We start from the raw sequence: 23,767 nt of genomic DNA, 5'->3' as shown, positions 1-23,767 counted from the left end.
GATCTGACCATGATTGATTTATCTATTTATCCTGAGTCCCCCAGGCTTGTCTCAAAGCAGCGCGATGGTACTGTCCCAATCAAAACGGTGCTGAAATTATCATCTAGGCGACCGAACACACAAGCCTATTACTTTAAATTAGTATGGTATATGGTTGTATATGACATAGCTAATGTGAGTTTCCCCTCTGTGCTTTTTCTAGGCCCAATGGCTGTTTCCTCGTCTTCTCACTCCGCTGCCACCCGCCTCTCCCTTGTTGTTCTCAACATCAATATAAATCAATATAACCTACTGTTTTCTAGAAATCTGGCTTTTTTTCGGGTTCGGGCTCAATTGATTTCTGTAATGTAGAACCAGGCCTGGGCTCGGGCTTCAAATCACCGGGTTTGGGTCGGACCGGGAACGAATGTTCACTTCTGATGAGACCTTGAAACTGCATTTGGGTCTCGTGTCCCGTCCGGCAGTGTCAATTATGCGTGTGCTTTGAATTTATGGCGACTGTGTGAAACATATACACTAGGATAAAGTATTCTATGCTACAACCTGTCTGGATAATGTGATATCTTATTATGGCCAATCTGCTGCTGGACATGTTGTGTATTTTGTGGAATTGCATTCGTGCGACAATTGGGGGAAAATGTAGTAATGACATTTTTTCGGGAAATGTGAAGATTTGTCCGGTGACAGTCCAAAACCAGCAGCCAGCCGTGTAACACAGTCTCCCTAGAAAATCACAATATTTGGTTAGTAGAGACCCTACTGAATATTTCCCATTACACTTTAACTGAGACAGGTGGAAAAGCCAATATTCTCAACATACCAGGGTCAACATAGTATTTTTTTCTTATTTATATATTTTTTGAAAGCATAGTTTTTTTTATTTGTTCCATATCTTTTAAATTAGTTATTTACATTGCAATGTTTTGAAATACGGGCTGTTATTTTGAATGTTTTTCCTCATTTCCATACGAACGTGACGTCACCGTGTGTGCTGCTGACAGAATACTAGTGGGTACACGCTCCCCCAACCGCACTGACGCACCTGTCGCTTGCCGCGCACACAGGTGTCGGGCCTGGCTGCTTGTATGTTGCAGGAGATCGAGGAGAGGAGCACGCGAATTTGCTAAATCCAATAGTGGCGGGAAGATCATCTTCAAGATGAGGACTGCGTTGCTTTGTTTTGCTTTGGGGGTGATGCTGCGAGGAATTGAGGCGAAGGATGTAAGCATCATACCCTTTTAAAAATACATGATTTAAAAAACAACAACTGAATGTTCATGAAAAGGAAGGCTGTGAGGAAAGCTTACGGACAAATCTTTATAGGGAAATGTAGTCTACATGAAAATGAAACGGGTTCACAAATTTAGCCTATATGAGTCCTGCATAACCTGTTGTCTTTAACATAGGTCCACGTTAACCGGGAATCATGGGATGGCCCTACCCCATTGAAGTTTAAATGTAAAATGGTTAAGGTAAGGGTTAGGTTCAGGTAAGGGTTAAGGTTAGGGTTAAGGTATGGGTTAATGTTAGGGTTAAGCGTAGGGACATCCCAAGGATCCCGGATTGACCATGTGCTAGCCTATGAAGTAGACTGTGGGACTTGCTTTTCGTGTGTGATAATAGTTTGGCCTATGTCTGTCCTATACTTAACTTTAGATATTTGCTGTATCGATTCATTAATTTATTCACAGGCAGCTATATCATGCTGTATGCAATTTGTGTATTGGGCCTTTGGGAGACATTCTTAGTACATTTTTTCTATCTAATAACCAAAAAAAAAAGGGTTCTTCGGCTGTCCCCATAGCAGAACCTTTTGAAGAACCCTTGTGGGTTCCAGGTAGACCCCTTTTGCTTCCAAGTAGAACCGTTTTGGGTTCCATGTAGAACTCTTTCCACAGAGGGTTCAACATGGAACACAAAATGGTTCTACCAGGAACCAAAAAGGGTTCTACCTGGAACCAGACTACGCATTGTAGCCTTCTAGGATGCCTATCCTATAGGGCCAGATACCCTGGCCAGGTGTAGGCCTACAACATAAGGTTTAGCAGGCTACCAGGCTATATGGGCCATAAGGTATAGTAGGCTACCAGGCTATGTAGGCCAGAAGGTTTAGCAGGTTACCAGGCTATGTAGGCCACAAGGTTTAGCAGGTTACCAGGTTATATAGGCCACAAGGTTCAGCAGGCTACCAGGCTATATGGGCCACAAGGTTTAGCAGGTTACCAGGCTATATAGGCCACAAGGTTCAGCAGGCTACCAGGCTCTATGGGCCAGAAGGTTTAGTAGGCTACCAGGTTATATGGGCCATAAGGTTTAGTAGGCTACCAGGCTCAATTGGCCAGAAGGTTTGGCAGGCTACCAGGCTCTATAGGCCACAAGGTGTTGTAGGACGACCAGGCTATATAGGCCACAAGGTGTAGTAGGCTACCAGGCTCTAGGGGCCACAAGGTGTAGTAGGACTACCAGGCTATATAGGCCAGAAGGTTTGGTAGGCTACCAGGCTATATGGGCCACAAGGTTTAGTAGGCTACCAGGCTATATGGGCCACAAGGTTTAGTAGGACTACCAGGCTATATAGGCCAGAAGGTTTAGTAGGCTACCAGGCTATATGGGCCAGAAGGTTTAGTAGGCTACCAGGCTATATAGGGCAGAAGGTTTAGTAGGACTACCAGGCTATATAGGCCAGAAGGTTTAGTAGGCTACCAGGCTCTATGGGCCGGTTTCCCAGAAACAAATTAGGCCTAGTCCTGGACTGAAAATCATGTTTAATGGAGACTGCTAATTAGTCCAGGACTAGATCAGACTTAATATCGTGTCTGGGAAACATGCCCTATGAGTGTCAGGTGTGAAGTAGACTCTGGTGTTTTCTCTTGTAAATAGGACTGGGGTCCAATGAAATTCTATATATATTTTATTTTTTACATCCACATGAATTTAAATTCATCCCCTGAAATTATTATATTGGAATGGAACTGACCCCAAACCTGACAGCAAGGCCTTGTGTACGTCAGTAGGTCATTTATGATCAGAATGGTCATAAAACACATTTCTTATTAAGCTTTCATACACCCTTAATAAAGCCTACATAGATGTTTTATTAATCATTTATAAGCAAATGTCATATTAGGATTTGGAAAATAACCAGTTGAATGAAGACCTGTCACCCTAAGACAAATAAAGACCTGTCACCCTAAGAAATAATGATTTATGAAGCATCTATGTAGGTCTTATGAAATATCTATGAAAAATTCAATAATCCTTTACAATATATACTGCATTCAAAATGTGACCCTCTGAATTGGGGTTCTAAAGTTGCACGGTGGCCAAAAATATTCAGGTGTTTGTCAATTGCTGTCATTGTTATTCATATATCGTAGAACACCTTTCAGAAACAGTCAAATGATTTGGTGATATACAGCATTTGAACAAGACATTTTACCATAGCTTCAGAAAAATATTTACAGGATCAAATCTTTACCGGTCAAAAGTTTTAGAACACCTACTCATTCAAGGGTTTTTCTTTATTTGTACTATTTTCTACATTTTAGAATAATAGTGAAGGCATCAAAACTATAAAATATCACATATGGAATCACGAAGTAACCAAAAAAGTTTTAAACAAATCCAAAAATATTTGATTTGGGCTGTAATCTGAGGTGCAGTTAATTGCCAATTTCTGAGGCTGGTAACTCTAATGAACTTATCCTCTGCAGCAGAGGTAACTCTCGGTCTTCCTTTCCTGTGGCGGTCCTCATGAGAGCCAGTTTATCATAGCGCTTGATGGTTTTTGCAACTGCACATGAAGAAACTTTCAAAGTTCTTGAAATGTTCCGTATTGACTGACCTCCATGTCTTAAAGTAATGATGGACTGTCGTTTCTCTTTGCTTATTTGAACTGCCATAATATCGACTTGGTCCTTAACCAAATAGGGCTATCTTCTGTATACCCCCCCTACTTTGTGACAACACAACTGATTGGCTCAAACACATTAAAAAGGAAAGAAATTCCACAAATTCACAAGACACACCTGTTAATTGAAATGCATTCCAGGTGACTACCTCATTAAGCTGGTTGAGAGAATGCCAAGACTGTGCAAAGCTGTCATTAATTAAGGCAGAGGGTTGCTACTTTGAAGAATCAAAAAAATCTAAAATATATTTTGATTTGTTTAACACTTTGTTTTGGTTACTACATGATTCCATATGTGTTATTTCATTGTGTTGATGTCTTCACTATTATTCTACAATGTAGAAAATAGTAAAAATAAAGAAAAGCCCTTGAATGCCCTTGAATGAGTATCAGTGTGGATGACGGATCACCACCTCAAGCTGAACCTCGGCAAGACGGAGCTGCTCTTCCTCCCGGGGAAGGACTGCCCGTTCCATGATCTCGCCATCACGGTTGACAACTCCATCGTGTCCTCCTCCCAGAGCGCTAAGAACCTTGGCGTGATCCTGGACAACACCCTGTCGTTCTCAACTAACATCAAGGCGGTGGCCCGTTCCTGTAGGTTCATGCTCTACAACATCCGCAGAGTACGACCCTGCCTCACACAGGAAGCGGCGCAGGTCCTAATCCAGGCACTTGTCATCTCCCGTCTGGATTACTGCAACTCGCTGTTGGCTGGGCTCCCTGCCTGTGCCATTAAACCCCTACAACTCATCCAGAACGCCGCAGCCCGTCTGGTGTTCAACCTTCCCAAGTTCTCTCACGTCACCCCGCTCCTCCGCTCTCTCCACTGGCTTCCAGTTGAAGCTCGCATCCGCTACAAGACCATGGTGCTTGCCTACGGAGCTGTGAGGGGAACGGCACCTCAGTACCTCCAGGCTCTGATCAGGCCCTACACCCAAACAAGGGCACTGCGTTCATCCACCTCTGGCCCGCTCGCCTCCCTACCACTGAGGAAGTACAGTTCCCGCTCAGCCCAGTCAAAACTGTTCGCTGCTCTGGCCCCCCAATGGTGGAACAAACTCCCTCACGACGCCAGGACAGCGGAGTCAATCACCACCTTCCGGAGACACCTGAAACCCCACCTCTTTAAGGAATACCTAGGATAGGATAAAGTAATCCTTCTCACCCCCCTTAAAAGACCTAGATGCACTATTGTAAAGTGGCTGTTCCACTGGATGTCATAAGGTGAAAGCACCAATTTGTAAGTCGCTCTGGATAAGAGCGTCTGCTAAATTACTTAAATGTAAATGTAAATGTAGGTGTTCTAAAACTTTTGACCGGTATTGTAAATAACATACATTTTTCTGTTTCTTGGGCTTATTGCACCCGTTACTGAAATAGTTTTTCCCGTTTAGATGGTTAAGGTAGAATTATATTTTAACAATAACACATTTGCTTAGGATCTCACTTGGCGAAGGCCACACGATGGAAAATGGAGGAATGCAACAACCATGTCTCTGTCACTAACAACGGCAAGGCACTCTGAGAAAAATGCAAATAAGGCTTTACACTAAATGGTATGTTCATTGAACACTGAAAAGTGTGGGCCCATTTGGACACAGGACCAGTATTAAATTTAACACTGTGTTGATTCAATACTGGATAATTTGCTGTGTGGCCATGTTTGGAGTGGATGTTTGGCGTAACTCACTTGTCCCAACGTTCTAGTAAATTCCCTTTCATGTAAAGTAAGTCAGCGTCTCACAAACATAGGATCTGATAAAAGCTATTAAAGATGAACACACTGTACTTAATGTCTTGATCTGGCTTGAAAACGTCATGTTTATACACCGGTGGTCCACCATGTTTGTGTTGATGTGCAAACAGCGTCCATCGTGTGGATGGGCCGGTAAACAGACGTGTGCGAGTCCCAGTGTGTTTGTTTGTGGTGCCATAAGTACATTGGGACTTGAGTGTTTTCACCTGTCCATACTAGGTCAAGTTTGAGGGGGTCAACAAGTGCCTTTTGGGGAACACAGGAAGGAGGATGGTACAGTATGCGTGTGTTTAGTCTGAGTATGGGGGACACTTACAGTATACTGCTTTCACAAAGGATTTATAGTATTTTGACTGTAAAAAAAACTTGGCAATGTTTATATGACCCGCTTACAAACAGGCCCATTTTTACCATACACCTTTTATAATGTACCATGCCGGCATGCCGAGTACGAGTGTACAGATCTGAGTGGGCATCTATTTTAATAACTCCATTGAGAATATACACCATCAAAAATAAATCTGTTATTCATTTGTTTAGGCAGGTCCTAAGAAACATTTAAAAACGAATAAAATGTATTTTCAAAAGAATAGAAGAGCATATTTTGAGTTTATTAGACCTATGTTAGGGGTCTGTGCAGCCATGAAATTCAATAGTTGGTTATTTTGTTAATTAAACAGACAAGACACACTTACCCGATCACAGTCAACACACATATTTTAATAGTAAGAATTTAATGAAATGTAACAGAAAAAAAATACAACAAATATTTTTCCCACACAACTTGTGTCACAAGAACGTGTGGAACCACTGTCATATTAAAAAAAGGGGTCAGTTTGAAAGAGACCGCGTGCTTTTTCTATCCACGTTTATTCTCTTTCCTCTCCTCACTACGCTTTGTTAGGGAGCATAGGGTCTTAACTTCATCACGCAGTGGCGGTCCATGCCGTTTAAGATGAGATAACATTTTAATTTTTTCATGAGCATGGCCTTATTTCTATTAGATCATATTGGGTGACTGTCATTCATATTCCATTCACTCAGTTCAATGGAACATCAATAGGTTTAGGCTACTACATGATACTCAAATGTTCCTTATACCAATCATGAGGTTGCTACAACCTAGCCTATTGTGTGAATGAATGTTTACAATGTAGGTGCAGACAAGGATGCCTGCCTGGAGTGTCAGATGGCAAGTGTTTATACTTTTAGGACAATTTCAGCTCTGTCTTGTGCTGTAAGGACAAACGCTGGGAGGCGAGAAGCAAGTATAGGGAGTGAATATTTAATGAATAAGCAGACAGGAAACAAAACACGACCAGCGTCTGGACAAGGGACACATAACGACATTAACGCTGACTCGGGAAAGAAACTGAGGAAGTGACAAATATAGGGGTGGTAATTAATAACGTGATGGAGTCCAGGCGAGTCTGATGAAGTGCTGATGTGCGTAATGATAAGCAGCCTGGAGATCTCGAGTGCCAGAGAGGGGGAGTGGGAGCAGAGGCTCTCTGGGAGAGCTGAGGCGAGGCGTGGGAGCCCAACGAGCCAACTGAAGCTTCTGAGCCTCTCGAGCCAGCTGAGGCATCCCGGTTGCTTCTGCAGTGGCAACCGGACCCGACATCACCAACAAAAACATAAAACTCCCTGATGCTTCAAATTGTGGAGTCAGCATTCTGTAAGGACAGAGGCTGGGAGACGAGAAGCAAGTACAGGGAGAGGATGTTTAATGAATAAACAGACAGGAAACAAAACACAAACAGTGTCTGGACAAGGGACACATAGCATAATATAATGTTGACTCGGGAAAGTGGCAGATATAGGGGAGGTAATTAATAACGTGATGGGAGTCCACTTGAGTCTGATGAAGCCCAGATGTGCGTAACGATGGTGACAGGTGTACGTAATGATAAGCAGCCTGGCGACATTGAGCGCCAGAGAGGGGGAGCGGGAGCCGACGTAACATGTGCAGCAAAAGTATTTGATTGACAACAAACACAATTAGAATCAAGGTCCGAGGTCAAGGACAACACCTGAAAGGAAGGGAAGAATGGGGAGAGGAGTCTGCTGCTAATACTACTTTAACCTGTAGACTCATCATGAAACTACAACATGTTTGAAAACCCCTTATGAGATATTCAGAGCTAGATATTGGATTTATCTAGACATTATACAGCAGACCTGTAGGGCTAGGATGTATTCTTATAACAGCAGATCTGTAGGGCCAGGATTTATTCCTGAACAGCAAACTTGTAGGGCCAGGATTTATTCCTGAACAGAAGACTTGTAGGGCCAGGATTTATTCCTGAACAGCAGACTTGTAGGGCCAGGATTTATTCCTGGCCATCTGACATGACCAGGAAGACCTCTGGGGTCAGATGGGACATTATCCTGAAGGAGATCAGATAGTACTTTATTAGTCCACCAGAGGGGATATTTGATTGCACCAGCAAATACTTACATCACCAATACATTCACAATAAAACACAACAAGGACAGATAGACACTAAAGCAGCAAATCATCAATGAATATAAAAAGTGTTCAAGGTAAAAAGCCTCATAGGAGCATATGGTGAAAAGCATAGCCATATAGTGTCTGTAGCCATATAGTGTCTGTAGCCATATAGTGTCTGGAACGATATAGTGTCTGTAGCCATATAGTGTCTGTAGCCATATAGTGTCTGTAGCCATATAGTGTCTGTAGCCATATAGTGTCTGTAGCCATATAGTGTCTGTAGCCATATAGTATCTGGAACGATATAGTGTCTGGAACCATATAGTGTCTGGAACCATATAGTGTCTGGAACCATATAGTGTCTGGAACCATATAGTGTCTGTAGCCATATAGTGTCTGTAGCCATATAGTGTCTGGAACGATATAGTGTCTGGAACCATATAGTGTCTGGAACCATATAGTGTCTGTAGCCATATAGTGTCTGTAGCCATATAGTGTCTGGAACGATATAGTGTCTGGAACGATATAGTGTCTGGAACCATATAGTGTCTGGAACCATATAGTGTCTGTAGCCATATAGTGTCTCTAGCGATATAGTGTCTGTAGCCAAATAGTGTCTGTAGCCATATAGTGTCTGGAACCATATAGTGTCTGGAACCATATAGTTTCTGGAACCATATAGTGTCTGTAGCCATATAGTGTCTGTAGCCATATAGTGTCTGTAGCCATTTGGTGTCTGTAGCCATATAGTGTCTGTAGCCATATAGTGTCTGTAGCCATATAGCGTCTGTAGCCACATAGCGTCTATAGCCACATAGCGTCTGTAGCCATATAGTGTCTGTAACCATACAGTGTCTGTAGCCATATAGTGTCTGTAGCCTGGAGTGCCAGATGGGAAGTGTTTATACTTTTGGCACAATTTCAGCTCAGTCAGGTGCAGCAAAAGTATTTGCCTGAAAACAAAATATTTGAATCCAGGTCCAAGGCCAAGGACAGCGCATAAAATGAGGGGAGGGGTGGGGAGAGGAGGCTACTGCTAATATTGTGCTTTCATACTGAAGAATGTCCAAACTTTGGAACTCCCCATTCCATTCTTCCACTTTAACCTGTACAGTCATCATGATGCTACAACATGTTTGAAAACCCCTTAGGAGATATTCAGAGTTAGATATTGGATTTATTTAGACATTGTACAGCAGACCTGTAGGGCCAGTATTTATTCCTATACACCAGACCTATAGGGCCAGGATTTATTCCTATACACCAGACATATAGGGCCAGGATTTATTCCTATACACCAGACCTGTAGGGCCAGGATTTATTCCTGACCATCTGACCTGTAGAACCAGGATTTATTCCTATAACACCAGACCTGTAGAACCAGGATTTATTCCTGACCATCTGACCTGTAGGGACAGGATTTATTCCTAACCATCTGACCTGTAGGGCCAGGATTTATTCCTGACCATCTGACCTGTAGGGCCAGGATTTATTCCTGACCATCTGACCTGTAGGGTCAGGATTTATTCCTATACAGGAGACCTGTAGGGCCAGGATTTATTCCTGACCATCTGACCTGTAGGGCCAGGATTTATTCCTGACCATCTGACCTGTAGGGTCAGGATTTATTCCTATACAGCAGACCTGTAGGGCCAGGATTTATTCCTATACAGCAGACCTGTAGGGCCAGGGTTTATTCCTGACCATCTGACCTGACCAGGAAGACCTCCGGTTTTTAGTCTTCCTCCAGTGGTCATTGGACACTTCGGGGTCAGATGGGACATTATCCTGAAGGAGATCAGATAGTACTTTATTAGTCCACCAGAGGGGATATTTGATTGCACCAGCAAATACTTACATCACCAATACATTCACAATAAAACACAACAAGGACAGATAGACACTAAAGCAGCAAATCATCAATGAATATAAAAAGTGTTCAAGGTAAAAAGCCTCATAGGAGCATATGGTGAAAAGCATAGCCATATAGTGTCTGTAGCCATATAGTGTCTGGAACGATATAGTGTCTGTAGCCATATAGTGTCTGTAGCCATATAGTGTCTGTAGCCATATAGTGTCTGGAACGATATAGTGTCTGTAGCCATATAGTGTCTGGAACCATATAGTGTCTGTAGCCATATAGTGTCTGTAGCCATATAGTGTCTGTAGCCATATAGTGTCTGTAGCCATATAGTGTCTGTAGCCAAATAGTGTCTGTAGCCATATAGTGTCTGTAGCCATATAGTGTCTGTAGCCATATAGTGTCTGGAACCATATAGTGTCTGGAACCATATAGTGTCTGGAACCATATAGTGTCTGTAGCCATATAGTGTCTGTAGCCATATAGTGTCTGGAACGATATAGTGTCTGGAACGATATAGTGTCTGTAGCCATATAGTGTCTGTAGCCATATAGTGTCTGTAGCCATACATCGTCTGTAGCCATATAGTGTCTGTAGCCATACAGCGTCTGTAACCATATAGTGTCTGTAGCCATATAGTGTCTGTAGCCATACAGCCTCTGTAGCCATTTGGTGTCTGTAGCCATACAGTGTCTGTAGTCATACAGCGTCTGTAGCCATATCGTGTCTGGAACGATAGTGTCTGTAGCCATATAGTGTCTGTAGCCATACATCGTCTGTAGCCATATCGTGTCTGTAGCCATATAGTGTCTGTAGCCATATAGCGTCTGTAGCCATATAGCGTCTGTAGCCATATAGTGTCTGTAGCCATACATCGTCTGTAGCCAGTTGGTGTCTTTAGCCATATAGCGTCGGTAGCCATATAGTGTCTGTAGCCATATAGTGTCTGTAGCCATATAGTGTCTGTAGCCATATAGTGTCTGTAGCCATATAGTGTCTGTAGCCAAATAGTGTCTGTAGCCATATAGTGTCTGTAGCCATATAGTGTCTGTAGCCATATAGTGTCTGTAGCCATATAGTGTCTGTAGCCAAATAGTGTCTGTAGCCATATAGTGTCTGTAGCCATATAGTGTCTGTAGCCATATAGTGTCTGGAACCATATAGTGTCTGGAACCATATAGTGTCTGGAACCATATAGTGTCTGTAGCCATATAGTGTCTGTAGCCATATAGTGTCTGGAACGATATAGTGTCTGGAACGATATAGTGTCTGTAGCCATATAGTGTCTGTAGCCATATAGTGTCTGTAGCCATACATCGTCTGTAGCCATATAGTGTCTGTAGCCATACAGCGTCTGTAACCATATAGTGTCTGTAGCCATATAGTGTCTGTAGCCATACAGCCTCTGTAGCCATTTGGTGTCTGTAGCCATACAGTGTCTGTAGTCATACAGCGTCTGTAGCCATATCGTGTCTGGAACGATAGTGTCTGTAGCCATATAGTGTCTGTAGCCATACATCGTCTGTAGCCATATCGTGTCTGTAGCCATATAGTGTCTGTAGCCATATAGCGTCTGTAGCCATATAGCGTCTGTAGCCATATAGTGTCTGTAGCCATACATCGTCTGTAGCCAGTTGGTGTCTTTAGCCATATAGCGTCGGTAGCCATATAGTGTCTGTAGCCATATAGTGTCTGTAGCCGTATAGCGTATGTAGCCATACAGCGTCTGTAGCCATACAGCGTCTGTAGCCATATCGTGTCTGGAACGATAGTGTCTGTAGCCATATAGTGTCTGTAGCCATACATCGTCTGTAGCCATATAGTGTCTGTAGTCATATAGTGTCTGTAGCCATATAGTGTCTGTAGCCATATAGCGTCTGTAGCCATATAGCGTCTGTAGCCATATAGTGTCTGTAGCCATATAGTGTCTGTAGCCATATAGCGTCTGTAGCCTTATAGCGTCTGTAGCCAGTTGGTGTCTTTAGCCATATAGCGTCGGTAGCCATATAGTGTCTGTAGCCATATCGTGTCTGTAGCCATATAGTGTTTGTAGCCATATAGTGTCTGTAGCCATATAGCGTCTGTAGCCATATAGTGTCTGTAGCCATATAGTGTCTGTAGCCACATAGTGTCTGTAGCCATATCGTGTCTGTAGCCATATAGTGTCTGTAGCCATATAGTGTCTGTAGCCATATAGCGTCTGTAGCCTTATAGCGTCTGTAGCCATATAGTGTCTGTAGCCATACATCGTCTGTAGCCATACATCGTCTGTAGCCAGTTGGTGTCTTTAGCCATATAGCGTCGGTAGCCATATAGTGTCTGTAGCCATATAGTGTCTGTAGCCACATAGTGTCTGTAGCCATATAGTGTCTGTAGCCATATAGTGTCTGTAGCCATACATCGTCTGTAGCCAGTTGGTGTCTTTAGCCATATAGCGTCGGTAGCCATATAGTGTCTGTAGCCATATAGTGTCTGTAGCCGTATAGCGTCTGTAGCCATACAGCGTCTGTAGCCATACAGCGTCTGTAGCCATATCGTGTCTGGAACGATAGTGTCTGTAGCCATATAGTGTCTGTAGCCATACATCGTCTGTAGCCATATAGTGTCTGTAGCCATATAGTGTCTGTAGCCATATAGCGTCTGTAGCCATATAGCGTCTGTAGCCATATAGTGTCTGTAGCCATATAGTGTCTGTAGCCATATAGCGTCTGTAGCCTTATAGCGTCTGTAGCCAGTTGGTGTCTTTAGCCATATAGCGTCGGTAGCCATATAGTGTCTGTAGCCATATCGTGTCTGTAGCCATATAGTGTTTGTAGCCATATAGTGTCTGTAGCCATATAGCGTCTGTAGCCATATAGCGTCTGTAGCCTTATAGCGTCTGTAGCCATATAGTGTCTGTAGCCATATAGTGTCTGTAGCCACATAGTGTCTGTAGCCATATCGTGTCTGTAGCCATATAGTGTCTGTAGCCATATAGTGTCTGTAGCCATATAGCGTCTGTAGCCTTATAGTGTCTGTAGCCATATAGTGTCTGTAGCCATACATCGTCTGTAGCCATACATCGTCTGTAGCCAGTTGGTGTCTTTAGCCATATAGCGTCGGTAGCCATATAGTGTCTGTAGCCATATAGTGTCTGTAGCCACATAGTGTCTGTAGCCATATAGTGTCTGTAGCCATATAGTGTCTGTAGCCATATAGTGTCTGTAGCCATATAGTGTCTGTAGCCATACATCGTCTGTAGCCAGTTGGTGTCTTTAGCCATATAGCGTCGGTAGCCATATAGTGTCTGTAGCCATATAGTGTCTGTAGCCGTATAGCGTCTGTAGCCATACAGCGTCTGTAGCCATACAGCGTCTGTAGCCATATCGTGTCTGGAACGATAGTGTCTGTAGCCATATAGTGTCTGTAGCCATACATCGTCTGTAGCCATATAGTGTCTGTAGCCATATAGTGTCTGTAGCCATATAGTGTCTGTAGCCATATAGCGTCTGTAGCCATATAGCGTCTGTAGCCATATAGTGTCTGTAGCCATATAGCGTCTGTAGCCTTATAGCGTCTGTAGCCAATTGGTGTCTTTAGCCATATAGCGTCGGTAGCCATATAGTGTCTGTAGCCATATCGTGTCTGTAGCCATATAGTGTTTGTAGCCATATAGTGTCTGTAGCCATATAGCGTCTGTAGCCATATAGCGTATGTAGCCTTATAGCGTCTGTAGCCATATAGTGTCTGTAGCCATATAGTGTCTGTAGCCACATAGTGTCTGTAGCCATATAGTGTCTGTAGCCATACATCGTCTGTAGCCATACATCGTCTGTAGCCAGTTGTTGTCTTTAGCCCTATAGCGTCGGTAGCCATATAGTGTCTGTAGCCACATAGTGTCTGTAGCCATATAGTGTCTGTAGCCATATAGTGTCTGTAGCCATATAGTGTCTGTAGCCATATAGCGTCGGTAGCCATATAGCGTCTTTAGCCATATAGTGTCTGTAGCCAGTTGGTGTCTTTTGCCATATAGTATCTGTAGCCATATAGTGTCTGTAGCCATATAGTGTCTGTAGCCATATAGTGTCTGTAGCCATATAGTGTCTGTAGCCAGTTGGTGTCGGTAGCCATATAGCGTCTGTAGCCATATAGTGTCTGTAGCCATATAGTGTCTGTAGCCATATAGTGTCTGTAGCCATTTGGTGTCTGTAAAATGCATAGCCGCGGGAAGTAAGGGTGCTGAATTTTTGGGGGGTGAAACTATTTTTTTTCACTAAAGTCGTTCACTGGGTGTTTAATAGTGCTGTATTAGCGGACCGAAATAGCATCTGGAACGATGTAGTGTCTGTAGTGCGGGCAAATATATGTTTACAGGACCCCCCCTGAAAATAAAATTCCCGAAATTTACAAAACATTTTTTTTATAAACGCAGCACCCCAACCCCGAAACTACTTCTCGCAGCTATGGTAAAATGATTCTGTCTGCCATCACACTGCCAGGCTCCAGCAGATACTGTGGAGGGGGTTCACCTAAAGTTAGTTCACCTAAATGATGTAATAGGTAACTCAACATATTATCTGTTGATCATGGGAGTCAAGGGAAACCCACTGGTCAAAAACTGGTTGAATCAACATGGAAAAATGATTGTATTTTTTTTGTTTAAGTCCTCAGTGTAAGAGAATTCACTTTCTTTTGACCTAAATCCAATGGCATGGTGAATTGTTGATTTCACAATGAATTCACGTAAGTTGACAGCAGCCAAATGTGAATTAAAACTAGACATTGAACTGAAACTCCTTTCTAGGGAGTTTTTCCTAGCCACCGTGCTTCTAAATCAAATCAAATGTATTTATATAGCCCTTCGTACATCAGCTGATATCTCAAAGTGCTGTACAGAAACCCAGCCTAAAACCCCAAACAGCAAACAATGCAGGTGTAAAAGCACGGTGGCTAGGAAAAACTCCCTAGAAAGGCCAAAACCTAGGAAGAAACCTAGAGAGGAACCAGGCTATGTGGGGTGGCCAGTCCTCTTCTGGCTGTGCCGGGTAGAGATTATAACAGAACATGACCAAGATGTTCAAATGTTCATAAATGACCAGCATGGTCGAATAATAATAAGGCAGAACAGTTGAAACTGGAGCAGCAGCACAGTCAGGTGGACTGGGGACAGCAAGGAGTCATCATGTCAGGTAGTCCTGGGGCACGGTCCTAGGGCTCAGGTCCTCCGAGAGAGAGAAAGAAAGAGAGAATTAGAGAGAGCATATGTGGGGTGGCCAGTCCTCTTCTGGCTGTGCCGGGTGGAGATTATAACAGAACGTGGCCAAGATGTTCAAATGTTCATAAATGACCAGCATGGTTGAATAATAGTAAGGCAGAACAGTTGAAACTGGAGCAGCAGCATGGCCAGGTGGACTGGGGACAGCAAGGAGTCATCATGTCAGGTAGTCCTGGGACATGGTCCTAGGGCCCAGGCCAGTTGAAACTGGAGCAGCAGCATGGCCAGGTGGACTGGGGACAGCAAGGAGTCATCATGTCAGGTAGTCCTGGGGCATGGTCCTAGGGCTCAGGTCCTCCGAGAGAGAGAAAGAAAGAGAGAAGGAGAGAATTAGAGAACGCACACTTAGATTCACACAGGACACCGAATAGGACAGGAGAAGTACTCCAGATATAACAAACTGACCCTAGCCCCCCGACACATAAACTAATGCAGCATAAATACTGGAGGCTGAGACATGGAGGCTGAGACATTCTACACCTGCATTAATTGCTGTTTGGGGTTTTAGGCTGGGTTTCTGTACAGCACTTTGAGATATCAGCTGATGTACGAAGGGCTATATAAATACATTTGATTTGATTTGATTTGAACTGATGTCTGTGCCAAGTGGGTCGCAATTATTATTACCGTTGTTGTGGGCCAACGAATGGGCTATGATAGCATGTCGTATCTGCCACATGACCTTTTCCCGTGGGAAGCAGCACTAGATAATTATTCTCCTAGTCTTGTTTTCTCCAAAGAAAGATGTTTCCTAAGACACAAGGTCACATTTGTGCGTGTGAGAAAGACAGAGAACGAGAGAGAGATTAAAGCTTGCAAGAAAGGCATTTCATTGTACCTGTGCACGTGACATTAAAACTTGAATCTTGATTAGATACACTACAGCCATATATTGGACACTTATGATCATGACAGATAAACCTCATACTATTATTGAACATAATAGGTCACCAGGTCACCAGGTGTACGGCGTTTCCTCTTGACACATTGGTGCGGTTGGCTTCCGGGTTGGATGCGCATCGTGTCAAGAAGCAGTGCGGCTTGGTTGGGTTGTGTTTCGGAGGACGCATGGCTCTCGACCTTCGCCTCTCCCAAGTCCGTACGGGGGTTGCCAGCAATGAGACAAGACTGTAACTACTAACAATTGGGGAGATAAAAGGGAATAAAAAAATATAAAACATAATAATACATTTCAAACATGCAGTGCAGATAAATTCTTCAAATTCATTATTTTACAGCACCGGTTGACTCTGACCTTTATCAAATCAAACTTTATTGGTCACATAAACGTGTTTTGCAGATGTTATTGCGGGTGGAGCGAAATGCTTTGTGTTTCTAGCTCCGACAGTGCAGTAATATCTAACAATTTCACAACATATACCCAATACACACACATCTAAGTAATGGAATGGAATTAAGACTATAGAAATATATGGACGAGCAGCATCGACTAAGATACAGTAGAATATCCAGTAGAATATCCCATCATAAGAAGGTTAATGTGCATTCTAGTATTCCCAATTCTATAGGCCAGACAAGGTCTTCATCTGCTTGTTGCTATGTAGGGCTGTTATGGAGGGTTGTTATGCACTCTCTACCTCCCACCAATTTGGGCGCATTCATTGTTTCACTATTTACATGTTTCATTATTTACATTTATTTGCCCTTTGTTTGTTAAATATTTATCAATTTCCCGCTAAACATCTCACCAGTAATTAATTTACTGTTTAATCCTTGTAATTTCCTAGTAACATTACTAGATATCTAGAACATAGAGGTTACATTGGTCATTTCATTCATTTCAATCACATTATTTACCATTCAATTTTTCTCGGAGTGGACACATTGTTTGCAGAGCTCACAAACAATGCTACATTTGTTTGAAATATGTTTCGGTTTATTTTATTCTATTGAATGGTTTTCTGCAAATCTACTTCAATTTATTTTGTTTGAGCTACACAGTCATACTTTTAACTTTGAAGAATGTGGTTTTACGTCTAACTGAATGGATATTGAGTTCATCATTGTTTCTCCACTGAAGGTGTTTCTGTGCTGGGTTTTTTAGAAACATTTGCCAGCTATAATGAGTGTGTGTTGTTTCTTTCTAGTGTGCGTGTACTGGGAAGTCCATGTGTCACTGTGAAGGAGTCAAAGGCAACAAGGTAACCAGAACACCAGCACACAGCTTTGAGACTGTATTGATTTAGAATCAATCAATTTAATACTACATTATTTATGCCTCATGATCATTGTTATTTCTCTCCATGATCTACACACACACACGCACGCACGCACGCACGCACGCACGCACGCACGCACGCACGCACGCACACAGGGAGAAAGGGGTTTTGCAGGAGAGACGGGTCCACCTGGGTCGGTTGGGCATCCAGGCTCAGAGGGTCACCTTGGACCTGTGGGGCCAAAGGTCAGGTGTCTGTTATCATTCTTTACTGTCCTTTCCTAGGAAGTGTAGAACTTGCCCTTAAACACAGATCTAGGATCAGATTCCCCCACTCCTTAACCATTGGTTTCTAACATCTCCCCTGTATCAAACCATGTAGCAAAACCAATTTAACCCACGGATGTTGTTCTGACTGAATTGTACATTTTAGTGTGCCGAGACTTTTTCCTTCATTGCTACTACTGTGAATGACCTAGTCACATCTGTAACTGCTACTTCTACAGTCACCAATAGTTACTACTACTGCACCTTCTGTCTGTTACGGATCCCAGTAATTAGCCTACAGATAATGTTGCACTCACTTTGTCTAGGGGTCTTAGGCCTAGTTAACTGGTCAGTAACCTAATTTAAGATGAGCATCTATGTGAGAAATCAGTGTATGTGCCCAGGGAGATAATACAGTATATGTACAAAAAGGAAAAATACAAAAGGCATGCCCCAAACTAAAGACAAAAACAAACGAAAGGCCTCATGGCCACCAAAACAAACCAAGCAGCCTTACAGCTTACCAGCTGCTACTCTGACTGACCATCACCTTCATTGGCAGCACCTGATGTGCTTATCAACATGGCTCAGCATTTGGACAAGGTTGCTGCTGCCCCCTGGGGGATGGAGTGTGGAAGTGTATCCTGTCAACATGTTTGCCTAACTGTGCGCTAACACGACACTGCCCACTACATAACACTATCATGAAAAATACTTTGACTACAAGCAAGCACACCGTTTTTCTTCAGGAAATTACGTTTTTCTAGTTTGAATTACTAGCTATCACAACATGGTCCTGACCCTCATGATGTATTTAAAGTTTAAATTGCGATTCTACTGTAATTACAAATAAAATAAAATCAAATGTTATTTGTCACATACACATGGTTAGCAGATGTTAATGCGAGTGTAGCGAAATGCTTGTGCTTCTAGTTCCGACAATGCAGTAATAACCAACAAGTAATCTAGCTAACAATTCCAAAACTACTACCTTATAGACACAAGTGTAAGGGGATAAGAATATGTACATAAAGATATATGAGTGAGTGATGGTACAGAGCGGCATAGGCAAGATACAGTAGATGGTATTGAGTGCAGTATATATATATGAGATGAGTATGTAAACAAAGTGGCATAGTTAAAGTGGCTAGTGATACATGTATTACATAAAGATGCAGTAGATGATATAGAGTACAGTATATACATATACATATGAGATGAATAATGTAGGGTATGTAAACATTATATTAGGTAGCATTGTTTAAAGTGGCTAGTGATATATTTTACATCATTTCCCATCAATTCCCAATAGGCTACATCAACATTAGTTTCCATTCATACAAAGTGTCGGGTAAATATCCACAGTAGATTTGGTAAACGAGGAAATACATCATTTCTATTGTACGGAGAACTTGTCAAATAGATAAATCCCTCTTAGTCTGTTCAAAAAGGACTAAGTTGTTCCGGTGACAATACCAACCAAGGCAAACATATCTCAAAACACTTTGGTTGCAAGCCGGACTAAGGTAGCAACAACATCATCTTTTAGGGAATGGTAACGAATAACGCCAATATGGATGAAAATTAAAGCTGACAGTTTGCACTTTAACCTCGTCGTCATTGTATCATTTCAAATCCAAAGTACAAAAACAACAACAAAATGTGTCAATGTCTCAACACTTTTAGAGCTCACTTGTGCGTCTATCAGATTCCAAAACAACAATGTCAACAAGAAACCACCAGCAGAACACATCAGATGTCTAAAGAAACCGTCCTCCATAAATAGTGCTCTGGACAAGGCCTTACAGAGTGAGAATGGGCACCTGAACCTGTTCCTCCGCCTCTTTCTCAGCCTCACACTGGAGTCTAAATCAGACTCACTTACAAGGCCTTCTGAAAACAAAAAGGAGGCAACTGGCAAAAGCAATGAGGAAGCAGTCAAGTACGTCAAGGAGAAGATCAGGGAGAATCCCTCCAGAAAGGTGAATCAATCTGTACCACTGTCTGAATGAACTAAAATACCATTCTCTAGTGGAGGAGATCCAACGCTACCTGAGCTCAGGAAGTCTCTCAAAAGCCAAACTGTCACCTGGACTGTGGTCACCTCTGGTCCCTGTGTTACTGACTTCAGAAGAGGAGCTGGACGTGTTTTACCTGAATACATACTCTAGATCAGAGGAAGGTCTTCTTAGGTTGCTGCCAGCGGTCAAAGCCTCCAGAACAGCTTTCCCATTCTACACCAGATTAGCTTGTCATTTGTCAATTAGCTTGCAATTTTCACCTGGAGACCATGTTGATCCAATCGGGGAGATAGTGTATGACGTTCAATCTCCATTTCTCTGTGAAAAGTCTTGCCGATAGTATCAATCGACACACTGCACCTGATACTGTATTGTGTGTGAACATATTGTTTTGGTCCATTGTCTAGGCTGAATGGATGTAACCTCTCAAAGCGTGAAGCGTTAGTGTCAGTTCTCGGCTCTAAACCCGCACACCTGAGAGAGCTGGACCCGAGGGACAACAACCTGCGAGATTCAGCTGATCCTTCCTGACCTTGGGGATCCTCACTGTATTCTCCCACATGGCAGTGTTTCCTCTGTTATTTCTCTATATATATTTCAGTGTAAACTTAAATGAATAACACTAAATATAAAGTACGTAGAAAAGATAATGATACATTTTTAAACAAGATCATCTTTGATAACTAACAATCACCAAAATAAAAAAACTAGACAGTCAGGGAGAATCTAAAATTCCATGGCATGGGACCCCCATTGATTTAGTTATGTTTGAGTCACTCAGATAGCATAAGAACACGGCATAAGACATGGTATAATGTGTAGAATTTCAGGAAACTAGCTTTAAAACAAGGTGACTTCATAGTAAAACTATGTTTGACATGATGGGTTGTACTTGGAATAAGAGAGTACAAATCAGTCTATTTCTGAGTGTGGAAGGCTTTCTGGCAGGTTGTCATTCTGTTTGGTCACAGAGGAAGGCTGTGGTTTTCTCGCTTCAGCACTGAAGTCAAACCAGTCACTGATAAAGCTGGATCTGAGCTACAATCACCCAGGAGACTCCTGGAGTGAAGATATTTTCTTCTGTGCTGGAAGACCTGCACTGTAAACTCAATAAACTCAGGTAGAATCACATCTGTTAGTAATACAGCCCTTATAGTTGCCAAAACTTGAATTTATCCCTAAACGTATTTCCAAGTTGCAGTATTCCAAAATTGCTTTGAATTGAAATGCCATCAAATATATTTAAAATGTTACTTATTTTAGACAGGTTAGTAGTGGAAAGATTGAGCAGATAGTTTTGTATTGTTTGTGAACAGACAAAAATATGCCCTCTGAGTTCAGTGTGGACCATAATGCTAACAGTGTGGACCATAATGCTAACAGTATGGACCATAATGCTGACAGTGTGGACCATAATGCTGACAGTGTGGACCATAATGCTGTGTGTTATTTGAAATCAGCACTTGAGAAATGTAAGTCTTGGTTGCATTGAGGACCAAGATAATAGTATTCAAATGTTGCATCTGTAACAACTACAGCTTCCAAAACAATTATAGTCACTTATTAAACATAAAGTTCTTATACTATAAAAGTCTACATTTTTAGATGGAATATGAAGAAAAACTAAATGTTGGGCATTATTCACTCATTATCCAAAACTGTATTTATGACCTTTTATAAATGATGGTGATCAGTTTTTGTGTCTTCATCAGATGCATGTGAGTTGACACTGGACACCAACACAGCAGACAGAGATGTCTCTCTGTCTCAGGAGAACAGAAATGTGACACGGATAGAAGAGGAGCAGCCCTATGCTGATCACCCAGACAACCCTATCCTGATCACCCAGACAGCCCTATCCTGATCACCCAGACAGCCCTATCCTGATCACCCAGACAGCCCTATCCTGATCACCCAGACAGCCCTATCCTGATCACCCAGACAGCCCTATCCTGATCACCCAGACAAACCTATCCTGATCACCCAGACAGCCCTATCCTGATCACCCAGACAGCCCTATCCTGATCACCCAGACAGCCCTATCCTGATCACCCAGACAACCCTATCCTGATCACCCAGACAGCCCTATGGTGATCACCCAGACAACCCTATGCTGATCACCCATGCAACCCTATCCTGATCACCCATGCAACCCTATCCTGATCACCCAGACAGCCCTATCCTGATCACCCAGACAGCCCTATCCTGACCACCCAGACAGCCCTATGCTGATCACCCATATGACATATGTGTTCTTGTCAAAAGTCTAGGTGATGTGGGTAAGGCAGGATACAGAGATGAGTAATAATCGTAACTTTACTCAAAAATCAACATTCCATGAAGGAGGCAATAATCCAGATCACAAAGCGAGACAACATGACAATAACAAACACATACAAAAACCAAGAGGAAACCAGAGGGTTAAATAGGGAACAATGATATTGGAATGGAAACCAGGTGTGTACAATGAAGACTAAACAAATCGAAAATGAAACATGGATCGGTGGTGACTAGAAAGCCGGTGACGTCGACCGCCGAACGCCGCCCGAACAAGGAGAGGGACCAACTTCGGCGGAAGTCGTGACAGTTCTACAGGAACTGCACCGTACAGTGAAGACCTAGTCTTCTTGGGTTGGTCGTTCAAAAAATACATTATAAATGCTAAATACCAGTAAAAATGTTCTAAATTATTGCTCACCCAAAAATATGTTTCAAAGGCATTGATAATTTCAGAAGACTGAAAAATCACTTTAACTAAAACTGTGTCCCACTTCTTCTTCACTTATAAGACTGGACGTAGATGTAAGACTTAAATGTTGGCAGTTACTTAAATATGACAAAGGGCGCTTCAAATATCGCTTGTCCTAAGATGATGTCCCCTGTATTTGTAGTGTTCATAAGACACAAGGCTTAAACGATGTCAGTTACTGACACATGAAAACAACTCGTCAATCTGTAACATTGCAAACCCTTTAGTTCAGGAAGGGATGAACGTGTAACGAGGTGTGTGTGCTTGCTTGCTAGTGTGTGTAATGTGGTTAATGCAGGGCATTGTTCCGATCCACAGTAATCCATCCTCTTCTCTCAGGCTAGGGTAGCACACTATGACTCGTCCATGTTTTGGGGGATAGTAATGTGTGAAATCACATCTGAATAATGTTTTAATTGTCTTTCCCAGGGAGATGTGGGCCCTCATGGACCTCCAGGAACAGATGGCGATCGGGTAACTTTCCACAAATGTCTTTGCTAATATGTAAATGGTATAAGTGTGTGTGTGTGTGTGTGTGTGTGTGTGTGTGTGTGTGTGTGTGTGTGTGTGTGTGTGTGTGTGTGTGTGTGTGTGTGTGTTTGTGTGTGTGTGTGTGTTTTCTGTATATTTAGTAAATCTACAGTCCTGTTTATTTCTTCAGGGACCTGAAGGTAAAGAAGGATTTTCTGCGACACCAGGTCTACCGGTAAGACTGTGTGTGTGTGTGTGTGTGTGTGTGTGTGTGTGTGTGTGTGTGTGTGTCTTTGTCAGTGTAATATTTACCTGACTTTTCCCCTAGGGCATCCCAGGCCTTCAAGGACCAATGGGCCAACCAGGTTCCTCAGGATGCAATGGGACAGAGGTGAAGTAACAATGGCTATTGTCCCATAAATCTCTCTCTATGTGAACCTCTCTGACAAAAAAAGTTATCACCCCAAGCTATCCAGATGTAGACAAGACTCACAGATAGTCGCACACTCTAGTTAGACAGCAGGATCATCACTACCGTCTATCTTCACATAGTATCACAATCATCCCATATAATGGCACCCTATTCCCTAATATGGATCAGACTAAGTGTCCACAAGTTTTTCTGTTAAAGGTAATGCATTATGTAGGTGTAACGATGTACGCTGAGAGTCAGGAAGGAAGTTCAGTGACTGAAAACATTTAACTAATAAATGGAACAAAACAAGAAACTCAGCACCGACAAGGAACAGGAACAATGACGACTGGGGAAGGAAACCAAAGGGAGTTTTTTTAAATATATATTTTTAACCTTATTTAACCTAGACAAGTCAATTTAAGAACA

General features: G+C 42.5%; 1 protein-coding gene across 1 annotated transcript in view; it reads left to right on the top strand.

Moving 5' to 3' along the window:
* Positions 1 to 1,029: 1,029 nt before the first annotated feature.
* The window catches only part of LOC115103353 (collagen alpha-5(IV) chain-like), an 81,711-nt gene continuing 58,973 nt past the window's right edge, over positions 1,030 to 23,767 (top strand). Inside the window, exons 1-6 of the mRNA XM_029624240.2 lie at positions 1,030 to 1,221; positions 17,348 to 17,401; positions 17,575 to 17,664; positions 22,885 to 22,929; positions 23,117 to 23,161; positions 23,255 to 23,317. Of these exons, the coding sequence (XP_029480100.2) occupies positions 1,159 to 1,221; positions 17,348 to 17,401; positions 17,575 to 17,664; positions 22,885 to 22,929; positions 23,117 to 23,161; positions 23,255 to 23,317 (360 nt within the window). The 5' untranslated portion in view covers positions 1,030 to 1,158. The remainder of the gene's footprint in view (positions 1,222 to 17,347; positions 17,402 to 17,574; positions 17,665 to 22,884; positions 22,930 to 23,116; positions 23,162 to 23,254; positions 23,318 to 23,767) is intronic.

Source organism: Oncorhynchus nerka, linkage group LG20, assembly GCF_034236695.1.
Source record: "Oncorhynchus nerka isolate Pitt River linkage group LG20, Oner_Uvic_2.0, whole genome shotgun sequence".
Lineage (NCBI taxonomy): Eukaryota > Metazoa > Chordata > Actinopteri > Salmoniformes > Salmonidae > Oncorhynchus > Oncorhynchus nerka.
This window is presented reverse-complemented; position numbering and strand designations above follow the sequence as displayed.